The sequence below is a fragment of the Salvelinus alpinus genome, chromosome 28 (genome assembly GCF_045679555.1).
Source record: "Salvelinus alpinus chromosome 28, SLU_Salpinus.1, whole genome shotgun sequence".
Classification (NCBI taxonomy): domain Eukaryota; kingdom Metazoa; phylum Chordata; class Actinopteri; order Salmoniformes; family Salmonidae; genus Salvelinus; species Salvelinus alpinus.
Window position 1 is genome coordinate 40,430,080 of NC_092113.1, and position 27,547 is coordinate 40,457,626.

The 27,547-nt window shown below is 45.0% G+C and overlaps 1 protein-coding gene across 3 annotated transcripts in view; it reads left to right on the plus strand.

Annotated features, from left to right (window-relative positions):
- Positions 1–20,738, plus strand: part of LOC139557870 (AMP deaminase 2-like) — an 80,696-nt gene extending 59,958 nt beyond the window's left edge. Inside the window, exons 13-18 of one of the 3 annotated variants that reach the window (XM_071373142.1) lie at positions 292–418; positions 907–1,070; positions 3,475–3,595; positions 7,079–7,252; positions 8,690–8,800; positions 20,186–20,735. In XM_071373142.1, the coding sequence (XP_071229243.1) occupies positions 292–418; positions 907–1,070; positions 3,475–3,595; positions 7,079–7,252; positions 8,690–8,800; positions 20,186–20,584 (1,096 nt within the window). In that variant the 3' untranslated portion in view covers positions 20,585–20,735. Of the gene's footprint in view, positions 1–291; positions 419–906; positions 1,071–3,474; positions 3,596–7,078; positions 7,253–8,689; positions 8,801–20,185 lie in introns of all 3 variants that reach the window. The other 2 variants (XM_071373144.1, XM_071373143.1) reach the window with 2 other exon arrangements.
- The last annotated feature ends 6,809 nt before the right edge of the window (positions 20,739–27,547 follow it).

A 27,547-nucleotide genomic window follows, 5' to 3' on the forward strand; every position in this document is an offset into this window, starting at 1 on the left:
AACTAACCTCTATTCAAGGAGAACATTGTCTTGTGAGTACAACTATTCCTCTATTCAAGGAGAGGTCTGTCTTGTCAGTACAACTAGCCTCTATTCAAGGAGAACATTGTCTTGTGAGTACAACTAACCTCTATTCAGGAGAACTGTCTTGTGAGTACAACTAACCTCTATTCAGGAAAACTGTCTTGAGTACAACTAACTTCTATTCAAGGAGAACTCTGTCTTGTTTGATTTTCCCCTACTTCACTTCCTGCCTCTCTCTTTGTGAGACTTTTGTCTCTCTCTCCACAGTGATGTGTACCACACCAAGAAGCAGCTGTGTAACTTCCAGGAGCTGCTGGATAACATCTTCATGCCTCTGTTCGAGGTCACCATCGACCCCGCCAGGCACCATGAGCTGCACCTCTTCCTACAACACGTGAGTAAACAACAAGGTTCAGGGGTTCAGAGGACCCCGTATTTGATGACGATATAGAAGACTATAGGGCTCCCGAGTGGCGCAGCGGTCTAAGGCACTGCATCTCAGTGCTAGAAGCATCACCACAGACCTTGGTTCAAATCCCAGGCCTTATTACAACACATAGGGTGACGCAAAATTGGCCCAGCGTCGTCTGGGTTAGGGGAGGGTTTGGCTGGGGTAGGCCGTCATTGGAAAATAAGAATTTGTTCTTAACTGACTTGCCTAGTTAAAAAAAGGTTTAATAAAAAATAAATAAATATGCCATAGCAGATGTTTTTATCCAAAGTAACGTACAGTAGTACATGGATACTTTTTTCGTATAGGTGGCCCCAGTGGAAATCAAACCCACAATCCTCATGATACAAGCTCCATGCTCTACCATCTGAGCCACACAGAACCACGATGATGACCATGACAGTGGTGTGTGCATGTCTGTATGTGTTCAGGTGGTGGGCCTCGACAGTGTGGACGATGAGTCTAAACCAGAGCAACACTGCTTCAACATGGAGAGTCCTCTGCCAGTCAACTGGACTGTGGAAGACAACCCTCCTTATGCCTACTACCTGTACTATATGTACGCTAACATGGCCGTGCTCAACCACCTGCGCAGGTACGAGACCACATGACACTATGCCACTGACACCGATTCTGTCATTACATTGACATGTTATCTTATCACTGTAAACGCTTGGCTATGTGTGGGAACAGTAGCTAGATCGGGGCTCTCGTGGAGAGCCACCTCTCCTGTAGGTTTTTTAGTCCAACCCTAATCTAGTGGTGTACCTATTTCTAATAATCAGCTGGTTGATAAACTGAATCAGGTTAGTTATAACCACGGATGTATAAAAACCCTAGATTGCTGATGCTATGGCCAAAGAGAGGCTTAGAAGCTACCGGTCGGCCATAATGGCACTACTCAGAAGAAGCAGTCCTCCGTAGGAATGAATAGAATTCTACAGTATTTCAATTAAATGTTTCAAGGACAAAAATGACATGTATTTAAATGCCCACACCAGTAGAAATCCACTTTTTCGAAAGGCGATGACCAAAGGCGATGACCAGAGCTTACCCATGGTGTTGCACAACAATTTACAGAGCCTTCAGAAACTATTCAAACCTTTTGACTTATTCCACAAGTCAAAATGGAATACATAGATTTTCTAACTCTTTCTATGGCAGATTTTTTATTCATTTATTATTTTAAATGTAACCCATATTTAATTAGGAAAGTCAGTTAAGAACAAATTGTTATTTACAAATGACTGCCGACACCGGCCAAACCCGTGACGACGCTGGGCCAATTGTGCGCCGCCCCTATGGGGACTCCCAATCACGGCCGGTTGTGATAAAGCCTGGATTCGAACCAGGGTGTCCGTTTTAACACCTAAAGCACTGAGATGCAGTGCCTTAGACCGCTGCGCCACTCGGGATTCACGGCCACAGTTTATGGAAGATGCCAAAACAGCTGTTTCTGAATAATAAACAATGCCATGCTGGTGGGTGGTAACCTTCAAATAAAACCCAGCCCCGAATGAAACATAGGCTGTAAAGCGTTAGTATGCCATATTATAGGAAAACACACCGCATTCACAAGGATTTGTACGAAGTGGGCAGTTCGGATTTGTCACTTCTATGAAGGGGTTCTACTAAACTAACATATGGAATTGTTTTAAGATGGTCATACCATGGATCATTTAGCTATTTGATTTATAATTTTAGGACCCCTGTAGGTATAAAAAAATTATAATAATTTGATCAAACATTGAATATGGTCTTACTGCTATTAGCCCATAGAAACGCATTGAATAATACAGTTATACATGGAATAACAGATAGTCAGAAAATAAACCTTAAGAAAGTATGTTTTGAAGTGTCTGTCCTATATCTCAGAGATATAAGAAATCTTATAAATTATTGCTATTATTTTACCGTGGAATGACCCTTATACGTTTATCGTGGAATGACCCTCATACCTTTATCGTGGAATGACCCTTATACCTTTTAGTGTGGAATGACCCTTATACCTTTTAGCGTGGAATGACCCTTATACCTTTTAGCGTGGAATGACCCTTATACCTTTTAGTGTGGAATGACCCTTATACCTTTTAGCGTGGAATGACCCTTATACCTTTTAGCGTGGAATGACCCTTATACCTTTTAGCGTGGAATGGCCCTTATACCTTTTAGCGTGGAATGACCCTTATACCTTTTAGCGTGGAATGACCCTTATACCTTTTAGCGTGGAATGACCCTTATACCTTTTAGCGTGGAATGACCCTTATACCTTTTAGCGTGGAATGACCCTTATATCTTTTAGCGTGGAATGACCCTTATACCTTTTAGCGTGGAATGACCCTTATACTTTTTAGCATGGAATGACCCTTATACCTTTTAGCGTGGAATGACCCTTATACCTTTTAGCGTGGAATGACCCTCATACCTTTTAGCGTGGAATGACCCTTATACCTTTTTCGTGGAATGACCCTTATACCTTTTAGCGTGGAATGACCCTTATACCTTTTAGCGTGGAATGACCCTTATACCTTTTAGCGTGGAATGACCCTTATACTTTCGATTGTCATATTGGTTTGTAGCCCAAACCGTTCGAACCCTGCAGACATTTTTTTTGTGAGAAGAATGATTTTTTATAAACACCGCTGTAGCTCGGCCACCTTCCACTGCAGTTGAGGAAGGGCCACTGGCGGATACGGTGGATTGAGCCACAGCTCATGTAAAAAGCAGATATCTGTAGCTTAAATAGATGGATTTTGGTGGGGGGGGGAAATTATAATAATCTAATTAGATTTCCGTTTGGACACGGACATTGACTCTTGGGGAGATTTATACTGTGTTGCTAAAGTCTTATACAGACCCTCTCTCTTTCTCTGTCTGTGTAGTTGAGTTACAGTATATATGGTTGATTCTCATCCACACCGTATCTCTGTGACTGTGTGTACAAGCAATCAATAAATCAATCTATCGATCAATCAATGATATCTCTGTGTGTGTTATAGGCAGAGAGGTTTCAACACCTTGGTGCTGCGTCCTCACTGTGGGGAGGCGGGGCCTATCCATCACCTGGTGTCAGGTTTCATGCTGTCAGAGAACATCTCCCATGGACTGCTGCTCAGGAAGGTACTGTACACCTTATCCCCTAGCCCCTAACTCTTATCCCCTAGCCCCTAACTCTTACCCCCTAGCCCCTAACTCCTAGCACCTATCCCCTAACTACTAGCCCCTAACTCCTAGCCCCTAACTCCTAGCCCCTAACTCCTAGCCCCTAACTCCTAGCACCTAACTCCTAGCACCTATCTCCTAACTACTAGCACCTAACTCCTAGCACCTATCCCCTAACTACTAGCCCCTAACTACTAGCCCCTAACTCCTAGCACCTATCCCCTAACTACTAGCCCCTAACTCCTAGCCCCTAACTCCTAGCACCTAACTCCTAGCACCTATCCCCTAACTACTAGCCCCTAACTCCTAGCACCTATCCCCTAACTACTATCCCCTAACTACTAGCCCCTAACTACTATCCCCTAACTATTAGCCCCTAACTACTAGCCTCTAACTCCTAGCACCTATCCCCTAACTACTATCCCCTAACTACTATCCCCTAACTACTATCCCCTAACTACTATCCCCTAACTACTATCCCCTAACTACTAGAGAACATCTCCCATGGACTGATGCTCAGGAAGGTTGGCAGGTCCGGAGGCCTCAGTCATCTACACTAATACAGGGCTAATCAACTCTGACCCTACGAGGACAAGGCCTCAGTCATCTACACTAGTACAGGGCTAATCAACTCTGACCCTACGAGGACAAGGCCTCAGTCATCTACACTAATACAGGGCTAATCAACTCTGACCCTACGAGGTCCTGAGGCCTCAGTCATCTACACTCTAATACAGGGCTAATCAACTCTGACCCTACGAGGACAAGGCCTCAGTCATCTACACTCTAATACAGGGCTAATCAACTCTGACCCTACGAGGTCCTGAGGCCTCAGTCATCTACACTCTAATACAGGGATAATCAACTCTGACCCTACGAGGACAAGGCCTCAGTCATCTACACTCTAATACAGGGCTAATGAACTCTGACCCTACGAGGTCCTGAGGCCTCAGTCATCTACACTCTAATACAGGGCTAATCAACTCTGACCCTACGAGGTCCTGAGGCCTCAGTCATCTACACTCTAATACAGGGATAATCAACTCTGACCCTACGAGGACAAGGCCTCAGTCATCTACACTCTAACACAGGGCTAATCAACTCTGACCCTACGAGGACAAGGCCTCAGTCATCTACACTCTAATACAGGGCTAATCAACTCTGACCCTACGAGGACAAGGCCTCAGTCATCTACACTCTAATACAGGGCTAATCAACTCTGACCCTACGAGGTCCTGAGGCCTCAGTCATCTACACTCTAATACAGGGATAATCAACTCTGACCCTACGAGGTCCTGAGGCCTCAGTCATCTACACTCTAATACAGGGATAATCAACTCTGATCCTACGAGGTCCTGAGGCCTCAGTCATCTACACTCTAATACAGGGCTAATCAACTCTGACCCTACGAGGTCCTGAGGCCTCAGTCATCTACACTCTAGTACAGGGATAATCAACTCTGACCCTACGAGGTCCTGCTAGTTTTCTGTTCTACCTGATAACTAATTACACACGCCTGGTGTCCCACGTCTAAATGAGTTCCTAAATGAGACCTATACCCATCCTGCCCTGCCTTTCTAAGGTCTTCGAAAGCCAAGTTAATAAACAGATCACTGACCATTTCGAATCCCACCGTACCTTCTCCGCTGTGCAATCTGGTTTCCGAGCTGGTCACGGGTGCACCTCAGCCACGCTCAAGGTCCTAAACGATATCATAACCACCAAGACAATACTGTGCAGCCGTCTTCATTGACCTGGCCAAGGCTTTCGACTCTGTCAATCACCGTATTCTTATCAGAAAACTCAACAGCCTTGGTTTCTCAAATGATTGCCTCGCCTGGTTCACCAACTACTTCTCAGATAGAGTTCAGTGTGTCAAATCGGAGGGCCTGTTGTCCGGATCTCTGGAAGTCTCTATGGGGGTGCCACAGGGTTCAATTCTCGGGCCGACTCTTTTCTCTGTATATATCAATGATGTCACTCTTGCTGCGGGTGATTCCCTGATCCACCTCTACACAGACGACACCATTCTGTATACATCTGGCCCTTCTTTGGACACTGTGTTAACTAACCTCCAAACGAGCTTCAATGCCATACAACACTCCTTCTGTGGCCTCCAACTGCTCTTAAACGCTAGTAAAACCAAATGCATGCTTTTCAACCATTCGCTGCCCGCACCCGCCCGCCCGACTAGCATCACTACTCTGGACGGTTCTGAATATGTGGACAACTACAAATACCTAGGTGTCTGGCTAGACTGTAAACTCTCCTTCCAGACTCATATTAAACATCTCCAATCCAAAATTAAATCTAGAATCAGCTTCCTATTTTGCAACAAAGCCTCCTTCACTCACGCCGCCAAACATACCCTCGTAAAACTGACTATCCTACCGATCCTCGACTTCGGCGATGTCATTTACAAAATAGCTTCCAATACTCTACTCAGAAAACTGGATGCAGTCTATCACAGTGCCATCTGTTTTGTCACCAAAGCCCATTATACCACCCACCACTGCAACCTGTATGCTCTAGTAGGCTGGCCCTCGCTACATATTCGTCGCCAGACCCAGTGGCTCCAGGTCATCTACAAGTCTATGCTAGGTAAAGCTCCGCCTTATCTCAGCACACTGGTCACGATAACAACACCCACCCGTAGTACGCGCTCCAGCAGGTATATCTCACTGGTCATCCACAAAGCCAACACCTCCTTTGGCCGCCTTCCAGTTCTCTGCTGCCAATGACTGGAATGAATTGCAAAAATCGCTGAAGTTGGAGACTTATATTTCCCTCACTAACTTTAAACATCAGCTATCTGAGCAGCTAACCGATCGCTGCAGCTGTCAATAGCCCATCTGTAAATAGCCCACCCAATCTACCTACCTCATCCCCATATTGTTTTTATTTACTTTTCTGCTCTTTTGCACACCAGTATTTCTACTTGCACATCATCATCTGCTCATCTATCACTCCAGTGTTAATTTGATAAACTGTAATTACTTCACTACTATGGCCTATTTATTGCCCTACCTCCTCACGCCATTTGCACACACTGTATATAGACTTTTTTTCTATTGTGTTATTGACTGTACGCTTGTTTATTCCATGTGTAACTCTGTGTTGTTGTTTGTGTCGCACTGTTTTGCTTTATCTTGGCCAGGTCGCAGTTGTAAATGAGAACTTTTCTCAAGTAGCTTACCTGGTTAAATAAAGGTGAAATAAAAAATAAAAAATAATAATAATTTGTAGGGAACAATGAAGAAATGCAGTGGAACTGGCTTCGAGGTCCAGAGTTGAGTTTGAGGGCTCTAGTATGATCTTGTGAACAATCTAAGCCTAATTATGGTTCTTCTGTATCAACAATATTTTCAGTCACAAGGGATTACGGACCACAACAGAACATATAACACAACCCTCTCTCCTCCCCTCTCTTCTCTCCTTCAGGCCCCTGTGCTGCAGTACCTGTACTACCTGGCTCAGATCGGCATCGCCATGTCTCCTCTCAGCAACAACAGCCTGTTCCTCAGCTACCACCGTAACCCCCTGCCTGAATATCTGTCCAGAGGACTCATGGTGTCACTGTCCACTGACGACCCTCTACAGTTCCACTTCACTAAGGTTGGTGATGTGACTCGACTGCAAATGACAGAGTGCTCCACACAACATTATGCCTGCATCATAAATGGCATAGGGCTTTGGTCAAAAAATAATGCACTATACCGTTTAGGGATGTGCAGTATACAGTGCCTTCGGAAAGTATTCAGACCACTTTACTTTTTCCACATTTTGTTACGTTACAGCCTTATTCTAAAATGGATTAAATAAATAAAAAATCCTCGGTAATCTACACACAATAGCCCATAATGAAAAAGCGAAAACAGGTTTTTAGAAATTGTTGCAAATGTATTAAAATATAAAAACAGATACCTTTTTTACATAAGTATTCAGACTCTTTGCTAAGAGACTCGATATTGAGCTCAGGTTAATCCTGTTTCCATTATTCATCCTTGAGATGTTTCTACAACTTGATTAGAGTTCACCTGTGGTAAATTCAATTGATTGGACATGATTTGGAAAGGCACACACCTATCTATATAACGTCCCAAAGTTGACAGTGCATGTCAGTGTAAAAACCAAGCCATGAGGTCGAAGGAATTGTCCATATAGCTCCGAGACGGAATTGTGTCGAAGCACAGATCTGGGGAAGGGTACTAAAAAATGTCTGCAGCATTAAAGAAAATTGTATTGTTACTTACAACCTCATGCTAATTGCATTAGCCTACGTTAGCTCAACCGTCCCGAGGTGGACACACCAATCCTGTAGAGGATATATATACATTTTTCTATTATTTTTTTTCCCATCATAAATTATTGCTTATGGGTACCTTCACAAGTGTGTAAAATATTACTGTTCTCTGATTTTGAATTCATAGATTTTACGCTAGCTATATATCCATTGTTTATCTGGAACGGAATCTTTGCAAATTAACATGGTTACTGTATTTGTCTTTCTGAAATGAAACCATCAAGTGATAGATTTTAAACAAATACATGTCTGTCATTGAACAACCCCATGCTATCATTAAGAGTGAAAAAAAAACACATTAATCTCTTCTCATCTTTAGCCAATAAATGCTAATTTACCAAAATGTCTGAAAATGGATTAAAAGCGTTTTGGAATAAAACTCTTCATGTGCTCTACACACAAAAGACAGTAAGTTGGTAGATAGTGTAGATGACGGTTGGTGACGTAATTACTACTTAAAACAACACAATGAATGGATAAAAACCCTTGCTCTACACACAAAAGACAAAATCCTAGATATGCGTAACGTACTATAACAGTATGGGGTGGAATCAATCCGTATCGTGGAAGAATCGCAGACGATCCGTGTCAACATTTAAAAGTGTTCACCGTGAAAGCATTCTCCGCGAATACAGGAACATTGCCTTTACATTTCAAATCGAGTTATAATGTGGATCTTCTGCAATACGGATTGAATCCAGCCCTACGTCTGTAAACGATTGTCTTGTATCGATACTGTCCCGTTCCAGGAGCCCCTGATGGAGGAGTACAGCATCGCTGCTCAGGTGTGGAAGCTCAGCTCCTGTGACATGTGTGAGCTGGCCAGGAACAGTGTTCTGATGAGCGGCTTCTCCCATAAGGTAAACTTACCACTGCTGTTCAGAGCAATATCTTCTCTCTACATTACCTACATTGTTATTGTTATGTTACATTGTTACAGTCACTGTTTGACGTGACTGTAAATTAGTCGTAGTTGGCTAGCTAGCAAGCAAGGGATAAGAACGTTGCCAGCCTGTATATATATATTTAGAATATTTAGAATGAACGGCTTGGTCAAACAAAAAGACTTAACAACTGGGTCGCGTTTCTGGCAACCGAACGCATAGAACGAACGACCAGCCAGTGTGGTGGAAAATTGCCTTCAAGTTTCCCTCAAAAAAACAAAGCACCTCCGAGTTTGTGGAATCAAGATAGACTTTATTACAAAAGCAATAGAGGCGAGCTGGTCTTCAGAGCAACTGTCTTCCTAGTCTCGGCACACACCTTTTACACAGTTTCATCCTTACATCACATACATAGCCATGTATTTTTTATGTAAATGATCCATACCCCTTGGCTTCTCGCCACCCTTATCTCTCTGTCTTGGTTCTGTTTACGTCCATCTTAACCTGATTACCCCTCCTCTTAATAGCCCAGATTTCCAACCATAGAATATATTGGTGGCATAACCATAGCAATGATACCAAAAATAATATGGACACACACAGTATGTGGTAAATGTCTACTGGTACCCATAGGTTCGGTCAATGGCTTCCGAGCACAGGTCTAATGGCCTCCCGGGACTGGGTAATGACTTCCCTTGGCCTAATGACCCTGACACACACATACAGTAAAACCTATTAAGAAGCATACCACATATACTGGAAATACTGAAGATACTGGAAAATCCCCTATACCGGTAGTAACCCTAGATTTGTGTCGGGACTATATCTCGTGGAAGGATGAAATGGTATGAATAAATTCATTCCCCACCAAATTTCACAGTGGGTGCTAGACTCTGTGGCTTGTAGGCCTCTCCAGGTCTCGCACCCAAGTGAAATTTGGTGGAGGATTGGTGATGATCTGGGGGTGCATCAGCAAGGCAGAAATCAGGAAGATTTGTCTTTGTGAAGGACGCATGAACCAAGCCACGTACAAGGTTGTCCTGGAAGAAAAGCTGCTTCCTTCTGCTCTGACAATGTTCCCCAACTCTGAGGATTGGTTTTTCCACCAGGACAATGCTCCATGCCACACAGCCAGGTCAATCAAGGTGTGGATGGAGGACCACCAGATCAAGACCCTGTCATGGCCAGCCCAATCTCCAGACATGAACCCCATTGAAAACCTCTGGGAATGTGATAAAGAGGAAGATGGATGGTCACAAGTCATCAAACAAAGCCGAGCTGCTTGAATTTTTGCACCAGGAGTGGCATAAAGTCACCCAACATCAATGTGAAAGACTGGTGCAGAGCATGCCAAGACGCATGAAAGCTGTGATATTCGAGGTCTGACAACACTGGATCTTTTTTGTTATTTTGACCAGTTGTCATTTTCTGCAAATCAATGCACTAAATGACAATATTTTTATTTGGGAATTGGGAGAAATGTTGTCAGTAGTTAATAGAATTAAACAAAAATGTTTATTTTACCCCCCCAAAAAACACATACCTATAAACAGTAAAACCAGAGAAACTGATCATTTTGGTCTCTTAATTTCATCCAGAGCTGTATATACAGTTGAAGTCGGAAGTTTACATACAGTCGTGGCCAAAAGTTCTGAGAATGACACAAATATTAATTTTCACAAAGTCTGCTGCCTCAGTTTTTTTTTGATATTTTTGTCAGATGTTACTATGGAATACTGAAGTGTAATTACAAGCATTTCATAAGTGTCAAAGGCTTTTATTGACAATTACATGAAGTTGATGCAATGAGTCAATATTTGCAGTTGACCCTTCTTTTTCAAGACCTCTGCAATCCGCCCTGGCACGCTGTCAATTAACTTCTGGGCCACATCCTGACTGATGGCAGCCTATTCTTGCATAATCAATGCTTGGAGTTTGTCAGAATTTGTGGGTTGTTGTTTCTCCACCCGCCTCTTGAGGATTGACCACAAGTTCTCAATGGGATTAAGGTCTGGGGAGTTTCCTGGCCATGGACCCAAATTATTGATGTTTTGTTCGCCGAGCCACTTAGTTATCACTTTTGCCTTATAGCAAGGTGCTCCATCATGATGGAAAAGGCAGAGGATGTGTTGGTACCATTCTTTATTCATGGCTGTGTTCTTAGGCAAAATTGTGAGTGAGCCCACTCCCTTGGCTGAGAAGCAACCCCACACATGAATGGTCTCAGGATGCTTTACTGTTGGCATGACACAGGACTGATGGTAGCGCTCACCTTGTCTTCTCCGGACAAGCTTTTTTCCGGATGCCCCAAACAATCGGAAAGGGGATTCATCAGAGAAAATTACTTTACTCCAGTCCTCAGCAGTCCAATCCCTGTACCTTTTGCAGAATATCAGTCTGTCCCTGATGTTTTTCCTGGAGAGAAGTGGCTTCTTTGCTGCCCTTGTTGACACCAGGCCATCCTCCATAAGTCTTTGCCTCATTGTGTGTGCAGATGCACTCACTGCCATTCCAGAGCAAGCTCTGTACTGGTGGTGCCCCGATCCCGCAGCTAAATCAACTTTAGGAGACGGTCCTGGAGCTTGCTGGAGTTTCTTGGGCGTCCTGAAGCCTTCTTCACAACAATTGAACTGCTCTCCTTAAAGTTCTTGATGATCCGATAAATGGTTGATTTAGGTGCAATCTTACTGGCAGCAATATCCTTGCCTGTGAAGCCCTTTTTGTGCAAAGCAATGATGACGGCACGTGTTTCCTTGCAGGTAACTACGGTTGACAGAGGAAGAACAATGATTCCAAGCACCACCCTCCTTTTGAAGCTTCAGTCTGTTCTTCGAACTCAAACAGCATGACAGAGTGATCTCCAGCCTTGTCCTCGTCAACACTCACACCTGTGTTAACGAGAGAATCCCTGACATGATGTCAGCTGGACCTTTTGTGGCAGGGCTGAAATGCAGTGGAATTGTTTTTGGGGGGTTTCAGTTCATTTGCATGGCAAAGAGGGACTTTGGAATTAATTGCAATTCATCTGATCACTCTTCATAACATTCTGGAGTATATGCAAATTGCCATCATACAAACTGACTTTGTGAAAATTAATATTTGTGTCATTCTCAAAACCTTTGGCCACGACTGTACACATTAGCCAAATACATTTAAACTCAGTTTTTCACAATTCCTGACATTTAATCCTAGTAAAAAATTCCCTGTCTTAGGTCAGCTAGGATCACCACTTTATTTTAAGAAAGTGAAATGTCAGAATAATAGTAGAGAGAATGATTTATTTCAGCATTTCTTTCATCACATTCCCAGTGAGTCAGAAGTTTACATACACTCAATTAGTATTTTGGTAGCATTGCCTGTTTAACTTGGGTCAAACGTTTCTGGTAGCCTTCCACAAGCTCCCACAATAAGTTGGGTGAATTTTGGCCCATTCCTCCTGACAGAGCTGGTGTAACTGAGTCCATTTGGAAGACTCATTTGCGACCAAGCTTTAACTTCCTGACTGATGTCTTGAGATGTTGCTTCAATATATCCACATACTTTTCCTTCCTCATGGTGCCATCTATTTTGTGAAGTGCACCAGACCCTCCTGCAGCAAAGCACCCCTACAACATGATGCTGCCACCCCCGTGCCTCACGGTTGGAATGGTGTTCTTCGGCTTGCCTGCCTCCCCCTTTTTCCTCCAAACATAACGATGGTCATTATGGGCAAACAGTTCTATTTTTGTTTCATCAGACAAGAGGACATTTCTCCATAAAGTACAATGTTTGTCCCCATGTGCAGTTGCAAACCGTAGTCTGGCTTTTTTATGGCGATTTTGGAGCAATGGCTTCTTCCTTGCTGAGCGGGCTTTCAGGTTATGTCGATATACTGTAGGTCTCGTTTTACTGTGGATATAGATACTTTTGTACCTTCCTCCAACATCTTCACATGGTCCTTTGCTGTTGTTCTGGGATTGATTTGCACTTTTCGCACCAAAGTACGTTCATCTCCAGGAGACAGAACTGAGCGATATGACGGCTGCGTGGTCCCATGGTGTTTATACTTGCGTACTATTGGTTGTACAGATGAACGTGGTACTTTTAGGTGCTTAGATATTTCTCCCAAGGATGAACCAGACTTGTGGAGGTCTACAACTTGTTTTCTGAGGTCTTGGCTGATTTCTTTTTTACTTTCCCATGATGTCAAGCAAAGAGGCACTGAGTTTGAAGGTAGGCCTTGAAATACATCCACAGGTACACCACCAATTGACTAAAATTATGTCAATTAGCCTATCAGAAGCTTCTAAAGCCATGACATCATTTTCTGGAATTTTCCAAGTTGTTTAAAGGCACAGTCAACTTAGTGTATGTAAACTTCTGACCCACTGGAATTGTGATACAGTGAATTATAAGTAAAATAATCTGTCTGTAAACAATTGTTGGAAAAACGACTTGTGTCATGCACAAAGTAGATGTCCTAACCGACTTGCCAAAACTATATTTTGTTAACAAGAAATTTGTGGAGTGATTGAAAAACAAGTTTTAATGACTCCACCTTAAGTGTATGTAAACTTCCAACTTCTACTGTATATATATATATATTATTTTTAAGGAACTCATTCTGGCTTTCAACTTATTCTTGAAAGTTGTAATAAACTCAGCAAAAATAGAAATGTCCTCTCACTGTCAACTGCGTTTATTTTCAGCAAACTTAACATGTGTAAATATTTGTATGAACCTAACAAGATTCAACAACGGAGACATAAACTGAACAAGTTCCACAGACATGTGACTAACAGAAATTGAATAATGTGTACCTGAACAAAGGGGGGGTCAAAATCAAAAGTAACAGTCAGTATGTGGTGTGGCCACCAGCTGCATTAAGTACTGCAGTGCGTCTCCTCATGGACTGCACCAGATTTGCCAGTTCTTGCTGTGAGATGTTACCCCACTCTTCCACCAAGGCACCTGCAAGTTCCTGGACATTTCTGGGGAGAATGGCCCTAGCCCTCACCCTCCGATCCAACAGGTCCCAGATGTGCTCAATGGGATTGCGATCCGGGCTCCTCGCTGGCCATGGCAGAACACTGACATTCCTGTCTTGCAGGAAATCATGCACAGAACGAGCAGTATGGCTGGTGGCATTGAGCCTGGATGATGAGCAGGATGAGCCTGCAGGAAGGGTACCACATGAGGGAGGAGGATATCTTCCCTGTAACGCACAGCATTGAGATTGCCTGCAATGACAACAAGCTCAGTCCGATGATGCTGTGACACACCGCCCCAGACCATGACGGACCCTCCACCTACAAATTGATCCCGCTCCAGAGTACAGGCCTCTATGTTACGCATACTCCTTCAACGATAAACGTGAATCCAACCATCACCCCTGGTGAGACAAAACCGCGACTCGTCAGTGAAGTGCACTTTTTGCCAGTCCTGTCTTGTCCAGCGAAGGTGGGTTTGTGCCCACAGGCGACGTTGTTGCCGGTGAGGACCTGCCTTACGACAGGCCTACAAGCCCTCAGTCCAGCCTCTCTCAGCCTATTGCGGACAGTCTGAGAACAGATGGAGGGATTGTCTGTTCCTGGTGTAACTCGGGCAGTTGTTGTTGCCATCCTGTACCTGTCCCGCAGGTGTGATGTTCGGATGTACCGATCTTGTGCAGGTGTTGTTACACGTTGTCTGCCACTGCGAGGATGATCAGCTGTCCGTCTTGTCTCCCTGTAGCGCTGTCTTAGGCGTCTCACAGTACGGACATTGCAATTTATTGCCCTGGCCACATCTGCAGTCCTCATGCCTCCTTGCAGCATGACTAAGGCACATTCACACAGATGAGCAGGGACCCTGGGCATCTTTATTTTGGTGTTTTTCAGAGTCAGTAAAAAGGCCTCTTTAGTATCCTGAGTTTTCATAACTGTGACCTTAATTTCCTACCGTCTGTAAGCTGTCAGTGTCTTAAAAACTTCTTAGGGCTGCAATCCTGTTAACGGGGTCGATATGACAACAGCCAGTGAAAGTGCAGGGCGCCAAATTCAAATAACAGAAATCTCATAATTAAAATTCCTCAAGCATACAAGTATTTCACACCATTTTAAAGATACATTTCTTGTTAATCCCACCACAGTGTCCGATTTCAAAAAGGCTTTACAGCGAAAGCACCACAAACGATTATGTTAGGTCACCGCAAAATCACAGAAAAACACAGCCATTTTTCCAGCCAAAGACAGGAGTCACAAAAAGCAGAAATAGAGATAAAATGAATCACTAACCTTTGATGATGTATATCTTCTTTATGTCTTCTTTAATCCAAGATGGCGTAGCAGTCGGACGTGTGTTTGTCTCTGTCCCATGTAAATAGCCGGTTTCGTCTTTTTTTTCGTATATATTTTTAATCTCACTTTCCACCTATGATCTAAATATACTTTCCCGCAACCCGCCTCACCCAATGTGATACGGATCTGCTATTTTTATACGTTATAACTGGAAACTCCATCAGCAGCTAGCCAGCTAACTAGCTACTAGCTAGTAGTAACTGTTAGCCACGGCTAGCGGTCTTCACCTTCAGCTCGGACACCAGCCAGCTTAACAGCTGATATCAACCAGTTTATTGCGCGATATCAACCCAGAGCATATCAGACTGATTTTCTCCACCACATCACCGGATTCCTGACGCAAGCTCTGGACAATTACACCGGATCATCGCAGCTAGCTAACTGCAACCGAGTAGCTACTGCGGGCTAACGCCTCTGTCCCGAAGCAAGCACCAGTTAGCCTTGAGCTAGCCTCGAGCTAGGCCCATCTGCCGGCTAGCCGAAGAGGTCTACCAGCGAATTCTTGGGCTACAATACCTCTTTTTGCCAATTGGACTGGACCTTTTTTTGCCGACACAGAGCCCTGCCAATCCATCACAACTGGTCTAAATCAGCTACAAGCTAATTTAGCCTTTTTTTTTTGCCGCTGCTAGTAGCTTTTACCTTCTGCACAGACACCAGCCCTGTTATTAGCCTGGATATTACTCACCAATTTACCAGCATCGGACTGTCTCTCGACAACAACGCCGGATTCCTGCCGTAATCCCTGAGCCACTACTTCTGATCCTCACAGCTAGCTTGCAGCTAGCGCAGCTAGCGCCACTGCCACGAAGCTAGCACCAGTTAGCAAACACAATTCTACAATTCACAACCTCTCTTTCGCCACCGCCATCCGGCTTGGATTCTCTGTCGACACGACCACGTCTGAGCTGACCCCCTCCGTCTGAGCAGACCTCCCCCCGGGCTACTAACTTTAAACGCCGCGTGCTAGCTTAGTGGAGGCCTCCCTGCTCCATCTACGGCTGCCCCCTGGACACTATGATCACTTGGCTACATAGCTGATGCATGCTTGACTGTCCATTAATTCACGGTACTCCATTCTGTTTATTTGTGTTTTATCTGTCGGCTCTGTGCTTTAACTCAGGATCTGTGTGTAGTTAATCCGACCCTCTCTGCCTAGTCGTCGCCATTTTTACCTGTTGTTGCTGTGTTAGACTAGCACCCTGTTATTGCTGCTGTTATCTTACCTGTTGTTTTAGCTAGCTCTCCCAATCAAGACCTGCAATCACTTTATGCCTTACTGTATGTCTCTCTCAAATATCAATATGCCTTGCATACTGTTGTTCAGGCTAGTTATCATTATCATTGTTTTGGTTTGCAATGGACCCCGTAGTTCCACTCTCCGTACCTCTGATACATCCTTTGTCCCACCCCCCACACATGCGGTGACCTCACCCATTGAGACCAGCATGTCCAGAGATACAACCTCTCTTATCATCACCCAGTGCCTGGGCTTGCCTCCGCTGTACCCGCGCCCCACCATACCCCTGTCTGCACATTATGCCCAGAATCTATTCTACCACGCCCATAAATCTGCTCCTTTTATTCTTCGTCCCCAACGCTCTAGGCGACCAGTTCTGATAGCCTTTAGCCGCACCCTCATCCTACTACTCCTCTGTTCCTCGGGTGATGTGGAGGTAAACCCAGGCCCTGCATGTCCCCAGTCACCCTCATTTGTTGACTTCTGTGATCGAAAAAGCCTTGGCCTCATGCATGTCAACATCAGAAGCCTCCTCCCTAAGTTTGCTTTACTCACCGCTTTAGCACACTCTGCCAACCCTGATGTCCTTGCCGTGTCCGAATCCTGGCTTAGGAAGGCCACCAAAAATTCTGGGATTTCTATACCCAACTATAACACTTTCCGTCAAGATAGAACTGCCAAAGGGGGAGGAGTTGCAATCTACTGCAGAGATAGCCTGCAAAGTTCTGTCATACTTTCCAGGTCTATGCCCAAACAGTTCGAACTTCTAATTTTAAAAATTAATCTCTCCAGAAATAAGTCTCTCACTGTTGCCGCCTGCTACCGACCCCCCTCAGCTCCCAGCTGTGCCCTGGACACCATCTGTGAATTGATCGCTCCCCATCTAGCTTCAGAGTTTGTTCTGTTAGGTGACCTAAACTGGGATATGCTTAACACCCCGGCAGTCCTACAATCCAAGCTTGATGCCCTCAATCTCACACAAATCATCAAGGAACCCACCAGGTACAACCCTAAATCCGTAAACATGGGCACCCTAATAGACATTATCCTGACCAACCTGCCCTCCAAATACACCTCTGCTGTCTTCAATCAAGATCTCAGCGATCACTGCCTCATTGCCTGTATCCGCCACGGGTCCGCGGTCAAACGACCACCCCTCATCACTGTCAAACGCTCCCTAAAACACTTCTGCGAGCAGGCCTTTCTAATCGACCTGGCCCGGGTACCCTGGAAGGATATTGACCTCATCCCGTCAGTTGAGGATGCCTGGTCATTCTTTAAAAGTTACTTCCTCACCATATTAGACAAGCATGCTCCGTTCAAAAAATGCAGAACCAAGAACAGATATAGCCCTTGGTTCACTCCAGACCTGACTGCCCTCGACCAGCACAAAAACATCCTGTGGCGAACTGCAATAGCATCGAAGAGCCCCCGCGATATGCAACTGTTCAGGGAAGTCAGGAACCAATACACGCAGTCAGTCAGGAAAGCAAAGGCCAGCTTTTTCAAGCAGAAATTTGCTTCCTGTAGCTCTAACTCCAAAAAGTTCTGGGATACTGTAAAGTCCATGGAGAACAAGAGCACCTCCTCCCAGCTGCCCACTGCACTGAGGCTAGGTAACACGGTCACCACCGATAAATCCGTGATAATCGAAGACTTCAACAAGCATTTCTCAATGGCTGGCCATGCCTTCCTCCTGGCGACTCCAACCTTGGCCAACAGCCCCGCCCCCCCCGCTGCTACTCGCCCAAGCCTCCCCAGCTTCTCCTTTACCCAAATCCAGATAGCAGATGTTCTGAAAGAGCTGGAAAACCTGGACCCATACAAATCAGCTGGGCTTGACAATCTGGACCCCCTATTTCTGAAACTGTCCGCCGCCATTGTCGCACCCCCTATTACCAGCCTGTTCAACCTCTCCTTCGTATCATCTGAGATCCCCAAGGATTGGAAAGCTGCCGCGGTCATCCCCCTCTTCAAAGGGGGAGACACCCTGGACCCAAACTGTTACAGACCTATATCCATCCTGCCCTATCTAAGGTCTTCGAAAGCCAAGTCAACAAACAGATCACTGACCATCTCGAATCCCACCGTACCTTCTCCGCTGTGCAATCCGGTTTCCGAGCCGGTCACGGGTGCACCTCAGCCACGCTCAAGGTACTAAACGATATCATAACCGCCATCGATAAAAGACATTACTGTGCAGCCGTCTTCATCGACCTGGCCAAGACTTTCGACTCTGTCAATCACCATATTCTTATCGGCAGACTCAGTAGCCTCGGTTTTTCTAATGACTGCCTTGCCTGGTTCACCAACTACTTTGCAGACAGAGTTCAGTGTGTCAAATCGGAGGGCATGTTGTCCGGTCCTCTGGCAGTCTCTATGGGGGTACCACAGGGTTCAATTCTCGGGCCGACTCTTTTCTCTGTATACATCAATGATGTTGCTCTTGCTGCGGGCGATTCCCTGATCCACCTCTACGCAGACGACACCATTCTATATACTTCCGGCCCTTCCTTGGACACTGTGCTATCTAACCTCCAAACGAGCTTCAATGCCATACAACACTCCTTCCGTGGCCTCCAACTGCTCTTAAACGCTAGTAAAACCAAATGCATGCTTTTCAACCGTTCGCTGCCTGCACCCGCACGCCCGACTAGCATCACCACCCTGGACGGTTCCGACCTAGAATATGTGGACATCTATAAGTACCTAGGTGTCTGGCTAGACTGCAAACTCTCCTTCCAGACTCATATCAAACATCTCCAATCCAAAATCAAATCAAGAATCGGCTTTCTATTCCGCAACAAAGCCTCCTTCACTCACGCCGCCAAACTTACCCTAGTAAAACTGACTATCCTACCGATCCTCGACTTCGGCGATGTCATCTACAAAATAGCTTCCAATACTCTACTCAGCAAACTGGATGCAGTTTATCACAGTGCCATTCGTTTTGTTACTAAAGCACCTTATACGACCCACCACTGCGACCTGTATGCCCTAGTCGGCTGGCCCTCGCTACATGTTCGTCGTCAGACCCACTGGCTCCAGGTCATCTACAAGGCTATGCTAGGTAAAGTGCGGCCTTATCTCAGTTCACTGGTCACGATGGCTACACCCACCCGCAGCACGCGCTCCAGCAGGTGTATCTCACTGATCATCCCTAAAGCCAAAACCTCATTTGGACGCCTTTCCTTCCAGTTCTCTGCTGCCTGCGACTGGAACGAACTGCAAAAATCTCTGAAGTTGGAGACTTTTATCTCCCTCAACAACTTTAAAAATCTGCTATCCGAGCAGCTAACCGATCGCTGCAGCTGTACATAGTCCATCTGTAAACTACCCACCCAATTTACCTACCTCACCCCCCATACTGCTTTTATTTATTTACTTTTCTGCTCTTTTGCACACCAGTATCTCTTCTTGCACATGATCATCTGATGATTTATCACTCCAGTGTTAATCTGCTAAATTGTAATTATTCGATTTATTGCCTACCTCATGCCTTTTGCACACATTGTATATAGATTCTCTTTTTTTTCTTTTCTACCATGTTATTGACTTGTTTATTGTTTACTCCATGTGTAACTCTGTGTTGTCTGTTCACACTGCTATGCTTTATCTTGGCCAGGTCGCAGTTGCAAATGAGAACTTGTTCTCAACTAGCCTACCTGGTTAAATAAAGGTGAAATAAAAATAAAATAAAATGTACCTAGGCCTTTTCCCCAAAAACCTTTTACTCTTCATTTCTCATGTAAATGTCTCCAGAAGAGTTCAATTTCATCATGCCCCTCCCCTTTCTCTCCCCAGGTGAAGAGTTACTGGCTGGGCCCTCACTACATCAAGGAGGGACAGGAGGGCAACGACATCCGACGCACCAACGTCCCCGACATCCGTGTGGAGTACCGCTATGAGACCATGTGTGAAGAGCTTAACCTCATCACCCAGGCCATCCACACAGAGGAGCTGGAGGCCATCCACACAGAGGAGCTGGAGGCCATCCACACAGAGGAGCTGGAGGCCATCCACACAGAGGAGCTGGAGGCCATCCACACAGAGGAGCTGGAGGCCATCCACACAGGGGAGCTGGAGGCCATCCACACAGAGGAGCTGGAGGCCATCCACACAGAGGAGCTGGAGGCCATCCACACAGAGGAGCCAGAGGCCATCCACACGGAGGAGGGGACGCTGTGTAGAGGGCCTGTTTAAGGGGAGAGAGGAGGAGGGGAGGCAGTGTAGAGGGCCTGTTTAAGGGGAGAGAGGAGGAGGGGAGGCAGTGTAGAGGGCCTGTTTAAGGGGAGAGAGGAGGAGGGGAGGCAGTGTAGAGGGCCTGTTTAAGGGGAGAGAGGAGGAGGGGAGGCAGTGTAGAGGGCCTGTTTAAGGGGAGAGAGGAGGAGGGGAGGCAGTGTAGAGGGCCTGTTTAAGGGGAGAGAGGAGGAGGGGAGGCAGTGTAGAGGGCCTGTTTAAGGGGAGAGAGGAGGAGGGGAGGCTGTGTAGGGGGCCTGTTTAAGGGGAGGGAGGAGGAGGGAGGCTGTGTAGGGGGCCTGTTTAAGGGGAGAGAGGAGGAGGAGGGAGGAGGAGCAGGGAAGAGGAGGGAAGAGGAGGGAGGAGGAGCAGGAAGATGATTGAGGAGGAGCATGGAAGAGGAGGGAGGAGGAGCAGGGAGGAGGAGCAGGGAAGAGGAGGGAAGAGGAGCAGGGAGGAGGAGCAGGGAAGAGGAGGGAAGGGGAGCAGGGAAGAGAAGGGAGGAGGAGCAGGAAGGAGGGAGGAGCAGGGAGAAGAAGCATGGAAGAGGAGGGAAGAGGAGCAGGGAGGAGGAGGAGGAGGAGGGGGAGGAGGAGCAGGGAAGAGGAGGAGGGAAGAGGAGGGAGGAGGAGCATGGAAGAGGAGGGAGGAGGAGCAGGGAGGAGGAGCAGGGAAGAGGAGGGAAGAGGAGGGAGGAGGAGCAGGGAGGAGGAGCAGGGAAGAGGAGGGAAGAGGAGGGAGGAGGAGCATGGAAGAGGAGGGAGGAGAAGCAGGGAGGAGGAGCAGGGAAGAGGAGGGAAGGGGAGGGAGGAGGAGCATGGAAGAGGAGGGAAGGGGAGCAGGGAAGTGGAGGAGGGAGGAGGAGCAGGAAGATGATTGAGGAGGAGCAGGGAAGAGGAGCAGGGAGGAGGAGGGGCAGGGAGGAGGAGCATGGAAGAGGAGGGAAGGGGAGCAGGGAGGAGGAGCAGGGAAGAGGAGGGAAGGGGAGCAGGGAAGAGAAGGTAGGAGGAGCAGGAAGGAGGGAGGAGCAGGGAAGAGGAGCAGGGAAGTGGAGGGAGCAGGAGCAGGGAGGAGGAAAAGACTAGAGCTGTGCCACACTAGAAAGCAGAATACATCCCCAAACCATTGCTGCATACTGTGGTAAGTGGTATGTGAGTGTGGATATTGGAAGTGACCCTATCATTCACTTCATATCGCTTCATATCTCTTATCAAACCCATTGCCAGGACAGAGTAGGGAATATATGTACTTTTTTAAAGGAAATTCTTTGCACAGACTTTACTGGCAGATATGGTTTGATAGAAAGAAGAACTGTGTGTGAGAGGCCTGGAAGAGATCTGGACAATGCAGTACGAGAGAATTAATCTATTCCTGTCTGTCAAAATAATTTGTACATTTTAACTGTGTAAATGTTACTGTAATATCATTTCTGAATGTATTTATTTGCAAGTGAATAGGCTAACATGTTATTTTTAAGGATTTTTTTTTCTGCCGGTATAAAAAAAACACTATATTCTCACTCCTGGTTGTTGTGTTATCCGACCCATATCTCCTGGTCGTTGTGTTATCCGACCCATATCTCCTGGTTCCTTGTGTTATCCGACCCGTATCTCCTGGTTCCTTGTGTTAACCAACCCATATCTCCTGGTCGTTGTGTTAACCGACCCATATCTCCTGGTCATTGTGTTATCCGACCCATATCTCCTGGTTCCTTGTGATATCCGACCCATATCTCCTGGTTCCTTGTGTTATCCGACCCATATCTCCTGGTCGTTGTGTTATCCGACCCATATCTCCTGGTTCCTTGTGTTATCCGACCCATATCTCCTGGTTCCTTGTGATATCCGACCCATATCTCCTGGTTCCTTGTGTTATCCGACCCATATCTCCTGGTTCCTTGTGTTATCCGACCCATATCTCCTGGTTCCTTGTGATATCCGACCCATATCTCCTGGTCCTTCTGTTATCCGACCCACATCTCCTGGTCCTTCTGTTATCCGACCCATATCTCCTGGTTCCTTGTGTTATCCAACCCATATCTCCTGGTTCCTTGTGTTATCCGACCCATATCTCCTGGTCGTTGTGTTAACCGACCCATATCTCCTGGTCGTTGTGTTAACCAACCCATATCTCCTGGTCATTGTGTTATCCGACCCATATCTCCTGGTTCCTTGTGATATCCGACCCATATCTCCTGGTCATTGTGTTATCCAACCCATATCTCCTGGTTCCTTGTGTTATCCGACCCATATCTCCTGGTCGTTGTGTTAACCGACCCATATCTCCTGGTCGTTGTGTTAACCAACCCATATCTCCTGGTCATTGTGTTATCCGACCCATATCTCCTGGTTCCTTGTGTTATCCGACCCATATCTCCTGGTCGTTGTGTTATCCGACCCATATCTCCTGGTTCCTTGTGTTATCCGACCCATATCTCCTGGTTCCTTGTGATATCCGACCCATATCTCCTGGTCCTTGTGATATCCGACCCATATCTCCTGGTCCTTCTGTTATCCGACCCATATCTCCTGGTTCCTTGTGTTAACCGACCCGTATCTCCTTGTTCCTTGTGTTAACCAACCCATATCTCCTGGTCCTTGTGTTATCCGACCCATATCTCCTGGTTCCTTGTGTTATCCGACCCATATCTCCTGGTTCCTTGTGTTATCCGACCCATATCTCCTGGTTCCTTGTGTTATCCGACCCATATCTCCTGGTTCCTTGTGTTATCCGACCCGTATCTCCTGGTTCCTTGTGTTATCCGACCCGTAACTCCTGGTTCCTTGTGTTATCCGACCCGTATCTCCTGGTTCCTTGTGTTATCCGACCCGTGTCTCCTGGTTCCTTGTGTTATCCGACCCATATCTCCTGGTTCCTTGTGTTATCCGACCCGTATCTCCTTGTTCCTTGTGTTATCCGACCCATATCTCCTGGTCCTTGTGTTATCCGACCCGTATCTCCTGGTTCCTTGTGTTATCCGACCCATATCTCCTGGTTCCTTGTGTTATCCGACCCATATCTCCTGGTTCCTTGTGTTATCCGACCCGTATCTCCTGGTTCCTTGTGTTATCCGACCCATATCTCCTGGTTCCTTGTGTTATCCGACCCGTATCTCCTGGTTCCTTGTGTTATCCGACCCATATCTCCTGGTATTTGTGTTATCCGACCCATATCTCCTGGTTCCTTGTGTTATCCGACCCATATCTCCTGGTTCCTTGTCTTATCCGACCCGTGTATTTCTGGAAATATTTCTTAAGCCTTTATGGTTTTATACTAACCTGGAGAATTCCAGTCTGTGCTAACATTCCACTCCTTACCACACCAAACAACATTTTTTGGCAATGACAAGGAGTACAAGGAGTGGAATGGTGGCACGAAACAGGTTCTTGATTTCAGGCTAGTTTTATAGGCTAGTTTTATACCAATAAGACACTGAGCTGTTGCTACGGTAACTTATCTTTTGGCTCAGATTCATCAGACTCAACCTGACAATGGACTTTCATAATAGTGACTATCATATGTTATATCATATCGTTGCATATTACACCACTCTGTGAACATTATATCTGAACTAGGGGTCAGTGTTCTGCAAACGAAACGAATAAAGGTCCATTTTCGCATTGTCTACTTTAGATGGAGATACTGCATCACGTTCTGTTTTTACAATCAATAATAACTGATAGATTTGTCTGTATGGCCATAAAACTCAAATGAAAGGTGAACGCACTCAACTTGTGCCAAAACGCTGTAATAACTTTGTATTACCGGTAGTGACGTATTGTAGCTTCATAACGGTCTCTTTTCAGACGTGTGTATGCCTGTGGTAAACTAACTCTATGACTGTTGTGTTCATTTATTTTCCCAACACTTCTGACTTGGTTCACTACGTCCTGTTGAAGAGAACTGTTTATTTATATTTTCGGTGTTTGTTTATCTCTGAAATAAATTTCTCTGAGACGTAGGAATTCGTTACAGTTGTTGAAGTGTGTGATTCATTTAGCAATTTGTAAGGCCGGGATTCAATCTGATGGCGGAGTTGTCGACAATGCAGCTTTTAATGTTAATGTTCTGCAAACGTCGTCTCGATCAGTTTGAATCCCATTCAAAAGTTTACAAGTCTGTGGAAAATATTTATTTGTTCTGTTAAAGGTCCAATAAAGTTATTTTTGTCTCAACATCAAATCATTTCTGGGTAACAATGAAGTACCTTACTGTGATTGTTTTCAATAAAAATTGATAAAAAAAAAAAAATGTAATTGCTTTTTAGCTAAAGTTTCTGAAGCAAGAATTTTTCGAGGACTCTGGGAGTTGTTTGAGTGGGAAGGGGAAACTTTTTGTTTGGAACTCTCTTATTGGTCTATTAACTAATTTGCCGCATGGTGATGTCACCAGACAGGCCAAAACTCCACCCCACTACTACAGGCTGAAGTTTCAGGTGGTCTTTTCAAACAGCTCTTATCAAATTTTCACAATATTCTCCAACCTCATAGTGTGGAAATATATATAAAGCACAGGAAAATCACGTTTTTGACTGTACTAGGCCTTTCTGTCACTCATAGGTCATCATTTTCACACAGAATGGCGCTCAGATACTATGTAAGCCTAGTCTAGCTGTAACAGAGTTCAACAGGTATTTATGACAGATAAGGTGTGTTGCCCAGACAAGGGCAAGGCACGGGGAAGAGAGAAAAATGTTAATCCCAAAGTCTGCAGGCAGTTCAATGGGTTTAGTCATTTTAGATAGGGAGAAGAGAGAGAAATAGATGGAGAGAAAGAAATAGTTATTTTAATGACATCTACTAATTAAACAAGAAACCACAACAACGAGGTTTTGTTTGAACTTTCAAACACCATGTAAATTGTTCAGGACAGTTTTAGGGAAATCCATCCAAACTTTTCCATGTGAATTTAGTTAACAAGGGAAGCCCTCTAACCTCTTAACCAGTGGATGGATGCAAAATGACTGGCATGAGTAGACACAGAGCTTATTGGCTAGAGCATTACAGTCTTGTGGGCCGACGTAGGATTATTGGTGTCTCTGATCTGGTTTGCTAACTACCTCTCTCAAAGAGTGCAGTGTATAAAGTCAGAACATCTGCTGTCTCAGCCACTGCCTGTCACCAAGAGTGTACCCCAAGGTTTGATCCTAGGCCCCACGCTCTTCTCAATTTACAACATAGCTCAGGCAGTAGGAAACTCTCTCATCCATTTATATGCAGATGATACAGGCTTATACTCAACTGGCCCCTCTCCGGATTTTGTGTTAAACGTTCTACAAGAAAGCTTTCTTAGTGTCCAACAAGCTTTCCCTGACCTTAAGTGATGATGACTAGTAGTTATCGTGTTGATGGTCATGATGAATGGTTAAGTGATGATGACTAGTAGTTATCGTGTTGATGGTCATGATGAATGGTTAAGTGATGATGGCTAGTAGTTATCATGTTGATGGTCATGATGAATGGTTAAGTGATGATGGCTAGTAGTTATCATGTTGATGGTCATGCTGAATGGTTAAGTGATGATGGCTAGTAGTTATCATGTTGATGGTCATGATGAATGGTTAAGTGATGATGACTAGTAGTTATCGTGTTGATGGTCATGCTGAATGGTTAAGTGATGATGACTAGTAGTTATCGTGTTGATGATCATGATGAATGGTTAAGTGATGATGGCTAGTAGTTATCGTGTTGATGGTCATGCTGAATGGTTAAGTAGTGATGTCTAGTAGTTATCGTGTTGATGGTCATGATGAATGGTTAAGTGATGATGACTAGTAGTTATCATGTTGATGGTCATGATGAATGGTTAAGTGATGATGACTAGTAGTTATCATGTTGATGGTCATGATGAATGGTTAAGTGATGATGACTAGTAGTTATCATGTTGATGGTCATGCTGAATGGTTAAGTGATGATAACTAGTAGTTATCATGTTGATGGTCATGATGAATGGTTAAGTGATGATGGCTAGTAGTTATCATGTTGATGGTCATGATGAATGGTTAAGTGATGATGACTAGTAGTTATCATGTTGATGGTCATGATGAATGGTTAAGTGATGATGACTAGTAGTTATCGTGTTGATGGTCATGATGAATGGTTAAGTGATGATGACGAGTAGTTATCGTGTTGATGGTCATGATGAATGGTTAAGTGATGATGACTAGTAGGTATCATGTTGATGGTCATGATGAATGGTTAAGTGATGATGACTAGTAGTTATCGTGTTGATGGTCATGATGAATGGTTAAGTGATGATGACTAGTAGTTAGCATGTTGATGGTCATGATGAATGGATAAGTTTTGCCACCTAGAGGAAGAGAGTAAAAAAATACAAATAATTGTTATATGAAGGTTTAGAGGACAGTAGGTAAATGTAATGTAAAATGCTTGTGTTATTTTTTTTATTTTTAGAAACATGTTAAACATGTTTTCATATTAAATTCTTAACATATATCATTTTAAACTTACAAGGAGAACAAAGGGACATATTAATAAAAAAGCTACAACGTCATGTAACAAGTTCTACCAGCCTCCTAATGTGAATGTGATTAGATACTGAAAACAGTGTTACCTGCAGATGGACACAGACAGAGGACAGAACAGTACTGAGAGGACACACACACACACACTGCACGGCACACGCAGCCACGCACACACACACACTGCACGCCACACGCAGCCACGCACGCACACACACACACTGCACGCCACACGCAGCCACGCACACACACACACTGCACTCCACACGCAGCCACGCACACACACACACTGCACGCCACACGCAGCCACGCACACACACACACTTAAAGTTCTCCTTTTAAACCTCTGATAAAGATGCAGACATAGATTTCCCCCACCAGCTCTGAATGCGTCTTCACACTGATGTCACACACAGACAGCACACATAGATAAAAAATACCCTTAT